The 13,110-nt window shown below is 39.5% G+C and overlaps 1 protein-coding gene across 1 annotated transcript; it reads right to left on the bottom strand.

Annotated features, from left to right (window-relative positions):
- Positions 1–1,782: 1,782 nt before the first annotated feature.
- On the bottom strand, positions 1,783–6,716 carry LOC135552455 (signal peptidase complex subunit 2). Its single transcript, XM_064984100.1, has 5 exons — positions 6,617–6,716; positions 4,093–4,176; positions 3,820–3,980; positions 3,324–3,458; positions 1,783–3,176 (listed from the first exon to the last, which is right to left on the bottom strand). The coding sequence occupies exons 1-5, from the start codon at positions 6,653–6,655 to the stop codon at positions 2,990–2,992; spliced, it is 606 nt and encodes a 201-aa protein (XP_064840172.1). The 5' UTR covers positions 6,656–6,716; the 3' UTR covers positions 1,783–2,989.
- Between the last annotated feature and the right edge of the window lie 6,394 nt (positions 6,717–13,110).

Genomic DNA, 13,110 nt, shown 5'->3' on the forward strand with positions numbered 1-13,110 from the left:
CGAAGCATGTCATGTGATTGTTTGATTGTTTTTCAACCAGCATAGGCTTCATAAAATCACAAATTGCGATTAAATATTGACTTACTTTTTGAAAATCTTCCTCTGATTTGCAATTCAAAGGGTCCCAGCTACAACATGCATGGTCGTTTTGTTAGATAAAATCCTTCTTTATATCCCAAAAAGTCTGTTTAGTTAGAGCCATCAATTTGAGTAATCCACTCGTTCAACATGCAGAGAAAGGAATCCAAAAAGCTACCACTAAACTTTGTTAAAACAAGTCAAAATACGTTTCTATTTAATCCTCAGGTGCCCTAAAATGTAATTATACTATAATATTTCATACAGAAAGAAGTATGTTGAATAGGAAAGCAAAGTTAACATGTGCGTGTCCTTTTCTTTGCATGTGCACAGAGTGATTTCCATTCTCTGACTCCCAGAACTAAAACTCAAAATTCTTCCTCGTTTGGGAAGAAACAAGCCTGAAACTTTGAACAAAGACAGTTGACATCTAGTGGAAACCAAAGGAATTTCAATCTGGGAGCTGGATTTGGATATGACACTATACGTTCCATTGGAAGAGCATGGGCTCTCAAAAACCCCCAATTCCGGTTAGTTTTCCTTTGGTTTTTCTCCTACCGTATCTATTGTGTTATAGACATTTCTACAAACTTCAAAGTTTTCTATCCAATGCTACCGATTATATGCATATTCTGGCTGCTGGGCCTGAGTAACAGGCAGTTTACTTTGCGCACGTCAGTCAAACAGGAAGTGGAGAAAAATAGACCCTAGCCTGAAAAAAGTTAACACTTTTTGAGCTACTACATGATTCCATATGTGTTATTTCATAGTTTTGATGTCTTCACTATTATTGTACAATGTAGAAAATACTTAAAAAAGAAAAACCCTTCAATGAGTAGGTGTGTCCAAACTTTTGACTGGTACTGTATATATTTTATTTTTAGGAATTCAGTCGGGGTCTCAACTATTGAAAGCACGATTCGTAAAATAAACCAGGTGCAATTTCAAAATGTGGTTGTGCATCAGCAGTTTTTCTCTTGTTATGTCCGTCATGGGCCTTGTTCTCTAGGGTGCCCCAATTGATTTTGTTATTCTCACTCAAGTATCATATTAACATGGCATAAGTCATTGCAAAATGTGTAGAATTGTAGGAATTTAGCTTAAAATGCCACCCCCAGAGGGCAATGCAGCCCCTATTTCAATATAATTGTGGAAATTCTCATTTAGGTTCCACTTCCAAAGAATGACGCAGGCTGCTAATACCTATTCAGAAATTGGGGTTGGGAACGTTGTGGCGATTTCTACGGGGAGTGGAGAAATAACAACATGTAGAGTACTGGCAGATGTCATTGTAGCTATCAAGCATGCTAACCTTATCTACATAGCTAGCTAATGTTATCTGTTGTTGCTACACCGTATTCAAAAGATTAGCCAGCTGGCTAGGCTATGACTGGTTCTGGAGCTGGATTTTCCAGAAGCATTTATGGAAAACTTCGCCACGGATTGATAGGGGAAAACCAGCATCTTTGATTTTGCCATCTATTTAACAATAAAGTTTTGAGCTAAAGCTCATGAGGTCTCAAATATATCTGTCGACAAGGTGGGACTCGATTTATGAGGCTTCATGCATACACATAAGAGAAGGAATAAAATATCTCTATTTCCAGCATTTAGGACAACTTTTCTACTCTGAGACACTGTGTGAACACAGGCCCAGATCAGCACTTCTATTCATTGAGACACATACCAAATAAGTAGACAATGTAAAAATGCTTTCTAACTTTATTTTAAACTTATATGAAGAACAGGAACGTACAATAAGTTTGCTAAAGCCAAAAATCTACGGACAAAAACGGCAATGTCTCTGTACCACTCACTTTTAAAGTCATACTACAGAGAAATAAACTGAATCCAGGAAACTTTACCAATATAAGTCCCAAAAAAATGTGCTTGTGTATTCAATATTCTGTGAGACTGGAAATTGAAAACCAATGGTCATGCACTCCTACGTGAGGATAACTAATCAATACTATTTAATTTCCAAATCGTTGACAAAACATGTACATCAAAACAATTACCCGTGCTTTAATGCTGAGAGCCGCGAAAGGTGAAACACCGCCACCGATCATATATATACCAGTGGCGCTGTTATATACAAATAAAATCGCAGTACATACTCTGCAGTTCTTCTCTGCGTGCAATGATGTTCAATATCTGGAGGGGAATTTTTTTTTCTTTCGAAGTAACATATTTGTTGCTGTAATATCGCAGAAGGACTTGGCAGTTTCACCAAAATGGATTCCAACTTAAAAAAAACACTTCCAACAAACCATGTACTGAAGAGAGGAATGGTAATGACACTAGTAAATGTGTGGATACAGTCCCTTTTCAGATCGTTTCTTTTGCCCTTTAAAGCCTTATGGTAACTACATACTGTAGTAACAAAATCCATAAACAGAAAAATACATGTAGAATTGCAAAGCTTTTAAAATACACTAGTTACATTGAATAAGGCTTTCAGGACAAAAACATACGTATTTTACATCATTTCCAACAATGATCTGGTCATTCACTGCACACATTATGTAAGGCAGCATAAAATGTGGGGAAGAGAAGTTAAACAATAAAAGGACTAATCTTCATTTTTAGAACAACCATTCAATGGTGAAGATAACTTGAGTGGTGCAAGAAATATTTTATTAATCTTTGTTTTGAGTTGTCTTAGGGGTTCTTAAAAGCAATGTCTAGATGAGACTTGTATCAAGGTAAACATAGGAAGAAAAAAATGTATGCACAACAGTCAAAATTTATTGGACAAATTAAATAATGGACAACAAATGCTGGCGTGCAGACTTTTATAACAACCAATAACTAATTCAAATGCACCCAGGACCGTACAATACCAGTGTGCTCTACTGCAGTTACTGCCAGTGTGGTGCAGCATTGTAAAGAAGGCTATGTCTAATGATTATTATTTTGTCTTCTTTTCAGTGGCCAAGGTATCATGGAGTTTTGACACACACTTTTCAAACTGGTCCATGACCAGTGTTCCGTTCCCGTCAAAGAAAGCCCCCACAGACTTCGTGATCTCTTGCACCCGCGTGTGTTTCGACTTCCCATCTGAGAAGGACACTCTTAGTGTGTACTGGTCATCAAACCTGCAGAGAGTAGAAGTCACAATTTGCTAGGCAGGACTTTTCAAGATAGAAGTCCAGATATATTAAAAACATTACCAGGCATTACTCAGAAAATGTGGTAGTACCAAAAAAAATGCACAAAAAGTAAACCATAAAAAAAAAAAAAACCTTTTCAGACTAGATGAAAGCTGCCAAGTGTGGTCAGGGTCCATGCCAGCGGGGTCCTTCTGGACAGAAACAAGGAAGATGTTCTTTTCTTGGTAAGAGGTATATAAGGTTAGAATACCCATCATTATGAAATAAGTAAGGATCAGTTAGGGAAAACTTGAATATATAAATTCCAGAATCCAATAATGAACATTTTTGGAAGGACAATGAAGTTACTAAGCCGTGAGTGTCAATTTGGGCAGTAAAAGACTTTGGGTGAGTAATAATAGCCTATCAAAAACATGTTATCAGCATCAGTCTGTTAATCTAAAAAAAAAAAATACAACTGTAGAGGACATTAAGGCAATATCCCCAGTTGGAATTGTTTTTATAAAAGCAATAAGGCATGTTAGATTGTAGTACTAAATTACCTCAAACTGTAGGCAATCATGCCACCTTCCTACATGTCTTATTGTGACAAAGCAGTAATTTAATTATTTTTCCATTAAAAGGATATGATATGACACAGATTGCCAGGACTGGCTTGGACTCAGGGAATGGATAAAGGAAGTCCCAAATTAAAGCTACGATGGCGAAGAGGCAGGAGATTGTGCAAATAAGGAGACGTCCATCTACGAGATTGAAGTTCTCTGCATAACCATACTTCTCCAAGAGGACCTGACGAATGTTGGAAAAATATGATCAAAAAATATGTAAAATATCAAAACCATACACCTTTTTAAACATACAAGAGAATGTTGAAACTCTCCTCAATGTACTGTATGCAAACCTTCTTTGCTGCATCATCAAGAGAATTCTTGACAGCTGCACCATCCCATTTGTCAATCTTCACAGGTTTCTCATCAATCCTCCACTGAAAGCAAATGACAATCAATGGTCAATAGAATGAGCAACACAGTTCTTGACAGAGTTTCCTCCTGTACCAAACTCCTATTACAGATTACAATTAAGCCTTGTTCACACTGCAGGCCTTTAATGCTCAAATCCATTTTGGACTACTGACTGTCCAAACAGCAAGTTTGTGACCATATCGGATGTGTGTGTGTGTGTGTGTGTTCAGACAGCAGTCATCTGCTGACAAGGCTATGCTAGTTGTCATAGTAACGAGGGGTGTGTGTGCAGTTGTGTAGGCTGATTTGTGGTGGTGCTCGTGCTTTCTATCCCTCAGAAGTTATGTGGCAAGCTAAGGTGACAATGCCTGCCATGGATGTTTCCTAGTTGCTTTGAATGTTCAGAATCACAAGGTAAGAACACTTAAAGCCACAAAGGATATAAGATGATCCAACTTTCACAACTTCCTAGCACATTCACCAATTTGTTTGTAAACAATTTACAAGCTAGTTAGCTACCACACGTTCCTGAAGAACTGTCAACAGAGTAGCTAGAAAGCAATAAGATATGACAATAACAGTCTAAAAAACACTTGAGCAAAGAATGTGATGTATGTATGCATGTATGTTTTGGCAAAATGGCTAAAGGACAACAAAGTCAAGGTATTGGAGTGGCCATCACAAAGCCCTGACCTCAATCCTATAGAAAATTTGTGGGCAGAACTGAAAAAGCGTGTGCGAGCAAGGAGGCCTACAAACCTGACTCAGTTACACCAGCTCTGTCAGGAGGAATGGGCCAAAATTCACCCAACTTATTGTGGGAAAATTGTGGAAGGCTACCCGAAACGTTTGACCCAAGTTAAACTATTTAAAAGGCAATGCTACCAAATATTAATTGAGAGTATGTAAACTTCTGCCGTTATTACGTCATGTACCTACATAATATAGGTATGCACGGTAGCTTTGACATCGGTTTTTAACATCGGTGTTAAACTAGACATCGGGCCAATACCGATGTTGACATTTTTTAGCTAATATCAACCGATTCCGATATGTTCACCGATATATCATGCACCCCTAGTATAAATCATTTCAAATTCCTTATTTAAAGCTAAGCAGAAGGCACCATTTTCTTGTTTTTAAAATGTATGGATAGTCTTGGGCACACTAAAACCCTCAGACATCATTTGCAAAATATGATTTGTCTTTAGTGAGTCCGTCAAATCAGAGGCAGAAGGGATGACCATGTCTTGATAAGTGCATGAATTGGACCATTTCCTGTCCTGCTAAGCATTCAAAATGTAACGAGTACTTTTGGGTGTCAGGTAAAATGCATGTAGTAAAAAGTACATGATTTGATTTAGGAATGTAGTGACGTAAAAGTGTCAAAAATATTAATAGAAAAGTACAGATACCCCCAAAAAACTACTTAAGTAGTACTTTAAAGTATTTTTACTTGTCTGTCGAACTGATAGATGGTGAAGTGTGATTCATCACTCCAGAGATTCTTGCCACTCCAGCCATCTTTTGACATTATGCATGGTGATCTTAGGCTTGTGTGCGACTACTCAGCCAAGGAAACTAATTATCATGACGCTTCCGATAAACAGTTCTTGTGCTGACATTGCTTCCAGAGGCAGTTTGAAACTCGGTAGTTAGTGTTGCAACCAAGACAGATGATTTTTTTTTATGCGCAACAGCACCCGGCAGTCCATTTCTGTGAGCTAGTGTGGCCTACCACTTCACAGCTGAGCCGTTGTTGCTCTTAGACGGTTCCAGTTCACAATAACAGCACTTATAGTTGTTCGGGACAACTCTAGCAGGGCAGAAATGTTATGAATGGACTTGTTGGAAAAGTGGTATCCTATGACGGTGCCACGTTGAAAGCCACAGTTCTTCAGTAAGGCCATTTTTCTGCCTATTTTTCTCTATGGAGATTGCATGGCTGTGTGCTCGAATTTATACACCCGTCGGTAACGGGTGTGACTGAAATAGCCGAATCCACTAATTTGAAGGGATGTCTCCATACTTTTGGATATATAACGTTAGTGTATCTAGCGCGTAGTGTTAACATCGGACTAGCCAACATCAACCAGGAAGAATATTAGCTAGCATGGCTAGCCATAACTTAGCCAAGTTAGCTAGCTGGTCAAACAGCTTCCCTCACTTCAAATGAGATCTGCGTTCCTCTTGAAATTACAACATACAAATAACGTTACCACTAAAGTCTACGTTATTTGCATGGCCAATCCCTTTATTTCCTTCCAGCCTTATAAAATTACAGTAGCTTGCTAAAAACTAGTGTTAGCTTAAGCTCAAAATGAACGGTCTGTCTGATAGACATGCTTGCCGTGGAGTAATACAATATCGGCTCGGCGGCCAATTATTGAAAAAGACCCAAGCATGACAGGTTTAATTACCGATCCCTGTGTCTTATAAATGACGGTGTAAAATAATTCTTACTTTCTCAAGTAGACCATTTTTCCCATTTCTGGCTGCCATCTTTCCTTCCTGTACATTTGCTGTGTGTGACCTGGGACAATGTGATTGGCTAAAATCGTAATTTTAGCAGCCAACCAAATTAACTAGGAACGATGTACGTTTACGGAAGTCGTCTGGACGCTTTAATTATTTTTTTTCTTAAAAAATATCAACAAACAAAAGAGGAATAGTCATATGCAAACAAGCATACATACAAACTATTTACATTGTCAGATATCCTAAACAAACAAATCATATTAATTAATAATACAACAGGTTTGAACTAACTTTTTTGTTTTTCATTTTAGTTAAAGCAGTGCCGTATTGTTTAAATTCATTTATAAAGTGAAAAAAGTTAGGTTTTGAATTAGACCATTTGCATTTGAGAATATGAAATGTACTTAATATCATTAGCAGTTGATGGATGCTTAAAACAAACGGTTAAAACAAAGAATGACGATTCAATGGGCCAATTCGATTATGCTGAACCGCAGGGAACCTGAACATGGCCAGCGCTGCTCGGTCATGTTGTCAACAAGGCAGCATGGTGCGTCAACCAGAAACATATATCTTTCCATAAAATATACGTCAACATTTTCTTATCAAAAGCACTCACTTTTGCATGTGAAAACACAGAATTCAAGACATAACTCCACGTGCTTAATTACGTCACTTTTGTTTGACCCTACTTCGCCGTGGGCTTTGAACGGGGCCTGGCTCACGCCCGTGAGGCAGCCCGGTTGCCAAACAAATACAGCCACTGTCAACCAATGCAAAACTCGCATTCCCAGGCGCCCGGGCCAGACTAATCGAATCCCCTTATTTTAGCTCGCACTGCCTATAGGGTCGTCAACTATCAGGAATAAACCTCGCCCATTTCTACAATTGATCATAATATCTGATTTGAAACACAACCCTAACCACACTGATAAACGTATGCCTAACCCTAACCTTAAATTAAGACCAAAAAGCTAATTTTAGTTTTCATGACGTAATCGAGGGGGACTATGGATCTTTCTCTGTCCTAGTATGTATGTATGTATGTATGTATGTATGTATGTATGTATGTATGAGCAGATGAGTGGAATGGTTGGCCCAAGGGGGGCGATATAGTAATCAACTGAAATTCTAAACTTTGAGCAAGCATATCTCCTGTACCGTTTGAGCTACAGTCATATATGTTTTTACATATATGCATCTCCTCATGAGCAACACGTTTCCCATAAGGACCTATAAGATCGGCCCATTATATACAGCGAGGGGGAAAACAATTGTAATATACGCTGCATCATTTGTGGGGGACGTCATGTTTATTGTTGCCTTGTTTTAACTTTGGCACTTGCCCATCTAATGGGAACCAGAACCGGGTGGGCTGAGTTTGCACTGGTTTAAAAGTGATTGCATTTGTTTTGTAACCAGGCTGCCTCCCGGCAATAAACCATATACCATAAATAAATAAAAATGTTATTGGTCACATACACATGGTTAGCAGATGTTAATGCGAGTGTAGCGAAATGCTTGTGCTTCTGCTTCTGACAGTGCAGTAATGTCTAACAAGTAATCTAACAATTCCAGTACAACTACCTAATACACATAAATCTAAAGGGATGGAATAAGAATATGTACATATGAATATATGGATGAGCAATGACTAAGAGGCATAGGCAAGATGCAATAGATGGTATAAGATACAGTATATACATATGAGATGAGTAATGTAAGATATGTAAACATTACTAAAGTGGAATTATTAAACCTCTTTAAGCTACCTATTTCTCAGGACCAGATGCTAGAATATGCATATAATTGACAGGTTAGGATAGAAAACATTCTAAAGTTTCCAAAACTGTCAAAATTTTGTCTGTGAGTTAAACAGAACTGATATTGCAGGCTAAAACCTGAGGAAAATCCAATCAGGAAGTGCCCCTGTTTTTGAAACCTCTTTGTTGTTATGCATCCCTATTGCCCATTTAAAGGGATATCAACCAGATTCCTTTTTCTATGGCTTCCCTAAGGTGTCAACAGCCTGTAGACATAGTTTCAGGCTTTTATTTTGAAGAATGAGCGTGAACGACCATATTGCGTAAGTGGATAGGTGGCTGGCTCTCAGAGTGAGTTGTGCACAAAAGAGAAAGGCGGCCATTGTTACTCCCGGTCCTAGTGAAAAGCCAACTGTCCCGGTTGATATATTATCAAATAGATATTTGAAAAACACCCTGAGGATTGATTATAAAAAAAACTTTGACATGTTTCTGTGGACATTATGGATATAATTTGGAATTTTTGTCTGCATTGTCGTGACCGCTCTTTCCGGTGGATTCCTTGACCCTCCTGTACTGACCTCGCCTTCTGGATGGTAACCGGGGTGAACAGGCAGTGGCTCGGGTGGTTGTTGTCCTTGATGATCTTTTTGGCCTTCCTGTGACATCGGGTGCTGTAGGTGTCCTGGAGGGCATGTAGTTTGCCCCCGGTGATGTGTTGTGCAGACCGCACCACCCTCTGGAGTACCAGGCAGTGATACAGTCTGTCAGGATGCTCTCAATTGTGCATCTGTGAGGGTTTTAGGTGACAAGCCACATTTCTTCAGCCTCCTGAGGTTGAGGTAAGGTGGAGGTGATATGATCCTTGACAAGTCTCTCAAAGCACTTCAGGATGACAGTGAGTGAGTGCTATGGGGCGATAGTCATTTAGTTCAGTTATCTTTGCCTTCTTGGATACATTGGTGGTCATCTTGAAGCATGTGGGGACAGTAGACTGGGATAGGGATTGGTTGAATATGTCCGTAAATACACCAGCCAGCTGGTCTGCACATGTTCTGAGGATGAGGCTAGGGATGCCATCTGGGCCTGCAGCCCTGCAAGGGTTAACACGTTTAAATGTCTTACTCACGTCTGCCACGGAGAAGGAGAGGGGGGCCCACAGTCCTTGGTAGCGGGCCGCATCGGTGGCACTGTATTATCCTCAAAGCGGGCAAAGAAGGTATTTAGTTTGTCTGGAAGCAAGATGTAGGTGTCCGTGATGTGGCTGGTTGTTTTTCTGTAGTCCGTAATTGCCACTCCCTATACCGATACTTTGCTTGTTTGATTGCCTTGCTGAAGGAATAACTACACTGTTTATATTTGGCCATATTCCCTGTAATCTTTCCATGGTTAAATGTGGTGGTTCACGCTTTCAGTTTTGCGTGAATGCCACCATCTATCCACGGTTTCTGGTTAGGGTAGGTTTTAATAGTTACAGTGGGTACAACATCTCCAATGCACCTTATAAACTCATTCACAGAGTCAGCTGAATTCTCTTGGGAGATAACATGATCGGCATTTGGTTGCAAGGAATTCTAGGTCAGGTGAACAGAAGGATTTGAGTTCCTGTATGTTGTTATCAAATCAAATGTATTTATATAGCCCTTCTTACATCAGCTGATATCTCAAAGTGCTGTACAGAAACCCAGCCTAAAATCCCAAACAGCAAGCAATGCAGGTGTAGAAGCATGGTGGCTAGGAAAAACTCCCTAGAAAGGCCAAAACCTAGGAAGAAACCTAGAGAGGATTACACCATGAGTCGTTAATCATGAAGCATACACACAGAGATGCTTATTTCTGTTGGCGCAAAGCATGAAGAAACCCGGTGGCTGTACCGACTCTGACAACATATCCCGAGACAGCCATGTTTCTGTGAAACAGAGAATGTTACAATCTCTGATGTCTCTCTGGAAGGCAACCCTTGCCCTAATTTCATCCACCTTGTTGTCTAGAGACTGGACATTGGAGAGCAATATACTTGGAAGCAGCGGGTGGTGTGCACGTCTTCGAATTCTGACCAGGAGGACTCTTGTATACCTCTTCGTCGGCGATGTTGTTTTGGGCTCTGGGATTAGATTCAATGTCCTGGGTGGTGGTCCGAACAATGAATCCACTTTGGGAAAGTCGCATTTATGGTCGTAATGTTGGTAAGATGACGTCGATTTTATATCCAATAGTTCTTCCCAGCTGTATGTAATAACACTTAAGATTTTCTGCGATAACAATGTAAGAAATCATAATTTAAAAAAACTAAATACTGCATAGTTTCCTAAGGACTCGAAGCGAGGCGACCATCTCTGTCGGCACCATCTTTGTTCTCAAACCCTGTGCACCCAAGTTCATTCTAATTGTACATGCATTTTGCAACCTGTGGCCGCACAACTTTTGCCTGGGTGGGTGCAGTGTTGCCAGATGGGCGGTGGGGAAAACATTTAATCCTAGTAAAAATTTCCTGTCTTAGGTCAGTTAGGATTGCCACTTTATTTTAAGAATGTGAAATGTCAGAATAAAAGTAGAATGATTTATTTCAGCTTTTATTACTTTCATCACATTCCCAGTGGGTCATAAGTTTACATACAGTACACACAATTAGTATTTGGTAGCATTGCCTTTAAATTGTTTAACTTGGGTCAAATGTGTCGGGTAGCCTTGCACAATCTTCCCACAATAAGTTGGTTGAATTTTGACCCATTCCTCCTGACAGAGCTGGTGTAACTGGGTCAGGATTGTAGGCCTCCTTGCTCGCACACACTTTTTCAGTTCTGCCCACAAATTTTCTATAGAATTTAGGTTTTAGTCGGGACACTCCAGTACCTTGACTTTGTTGTCCTTCAGCCATTTTGCCACAACTTTGGAAGTATGCTTGGGGTCATTGTCCATTTGGAAGACCCATTTGCGACCAAGCTTTAACTTCCTGACTGATGTCTTGAGATGTTGCTTCAATATATCCACATAATTTTCATGTCTCATAATGCCATATATTTTGTGAAGTGCACCAGTCCCTCCTGCAGCAAAGCACCCCCACAACATGATGCTGCCACCCCCGTGCTTCACGGTTGAGATGGTGTTCTTCAGCCTCCCCTTTTTTCCTCTGAACATAACAATGCTCATTATGGCCAAACAGTTCTATTTTTGTTTCATCAGACCAGATGACATTTCTTCTAAAAGTACAATCTTTGTCCCCATGTGCAGTTGCAAACTGTAGTCTGGCTTTTTTATGGCGGTTTTGGAACAGTGGCTTCTTCCGTGCTGAGCGCCCTTTCAGGTTATGACGATATAGGACTCGTTTTTACTGTGGATATAGATACTTTTGTACCTGTTTCCTCCAGCATCTTCACATGGTCCTTTGCTGTTGTTCTTGGATTGATTTGCACACCAAAGTACATTTATCTCTAGGAGACAGAACGTGTCTCCTTCCAGAGCAGTATGGTGGCTGCGTGGTCCCATGGTGTTTATACTTGTGTACTATTGTTTGTACAGATGAACGTGGTACCGTCAGGCTTTTAGAAATTGCTCCCAAGGATGAACCTGACTTGTGGAGGTCTACAATTATTTTTCTGGGGTCTTGGCTGATTTCTTTTGATTTTACCATGATGTCAAGCAAAGAGGCATTGAGTTTGAAGGTAGGCCTTGAAATACATCCACAGGTACACCTTCAATTGACTCAAATGATGTCAATTAGCCTATCAGAAGCTTCTAAAGCCATGACATCATTTTCTGGAATTTTCCAAGCTGTTTAAAGGCACAGTCAACTTAAGTGTATATAAACTTCTGTCCCACTGGAATTGTGATACAGTGAAATAATCTGTCTGTAAACAATTGTTGGAAAAATGACTTGTGTCATGCACAAAGTAGATGTCCTAACCGACTTCGCAAAACTATAGTTTGTTTACAAGAGATTTGTGGAGTGGTTGAAAAATAAGTTTTAATGACTCCAACCTAAGTGTATGTAAACTTCCGACTGCAACTGTACTTAAGTATCAAAGGTAAATGTAATTGCTAAAATATACTTTACTATTAAAAGTAAAAATAATTTAAATATTCCTTATATTACATAATTTACAAATGAAGCATTTGTGTTTCGTGAATCCGCCAGATCAGGGGCAGCACGGATGACCAGGGATATTATCTTGATAAGTGCGTGAATTTGACCATTTTCCTGTCCTGCTAAGCATAAAAAATGCAACAAGTACTTTGGGTTTTAGGGAGAATGTATGGAGTAAAAAGTACATTGTTTTCTTCCGGAATATAGTGAAGTAAAAGTAGTCCAAAATATAAATTGTAAAGTACAGATATCCCCAAAAACAATTTAAGTAGTACTTTAAAGTATTTTTACCTCAGTACTTTACACCACTGCATCCATAACCCAATGTTCTCTTTAGTTTTCGCAACTCGTCGACAAATGACGTATGGGAGAGGCTGTACCAAAGAGGTTGTTCGGACAACAGTGGGATAACTCACCATTTAACTTAGTCCAGATGAGTCCCTGGGACGTCTTTCTATCCACCAAAGGATGCAGCAGAATATAAATACCCAAATGGTAACACAGAATTCAACAAGCTGAAAACTAGAAATTTATAACATGAGGTTTTAATCGGGGGCAACAGCGCCAAGAGTAAAAGGCCTCTGTATAGAACATCCATCTCACTGATGATTGATAAGTATGTACAAGGGTCA

Source organism: Oncorhynchus masou, chromosome 13 (genome assembly GCF_036934945.1).
Source record: "Oncorhynchus masou masou isolate Uvic2021 chromosome 13, UVic_Omas_1.1, whole genome shotgun sequence".
In the NCBI taxonomy this organism is placed as follows: domain Eukaryota; kingdom Metazoa; phylum Chordata; class Actinopteri; order Salmoniformes; family Salmonidae; genus Oncorhynchus; species Oncorhynchus masou.

Coding starts and splice junctions, on each gene's coding strand:
- LOC135552455 (XM_064984100.1), bottom strand. CDS start 6,655: ATGGCAGCCAGAAATGGGAAAAATGGTCTACTTGAGAAA. Junction 4,177..6,616: donor AAAATGGTCTACTTGAGAAA/GTAAGAATTATT, acceptor ATTTGCTTTCAG/TGGAGGATTGATGAGAAACC. Junction 3,177..3,323: donor CTTTCATCTAGTCTGAAAAG/GTTTTTTTTTTT, acceptor TACTCTCTGCAG/GTTTGATGACCAGTACACAC.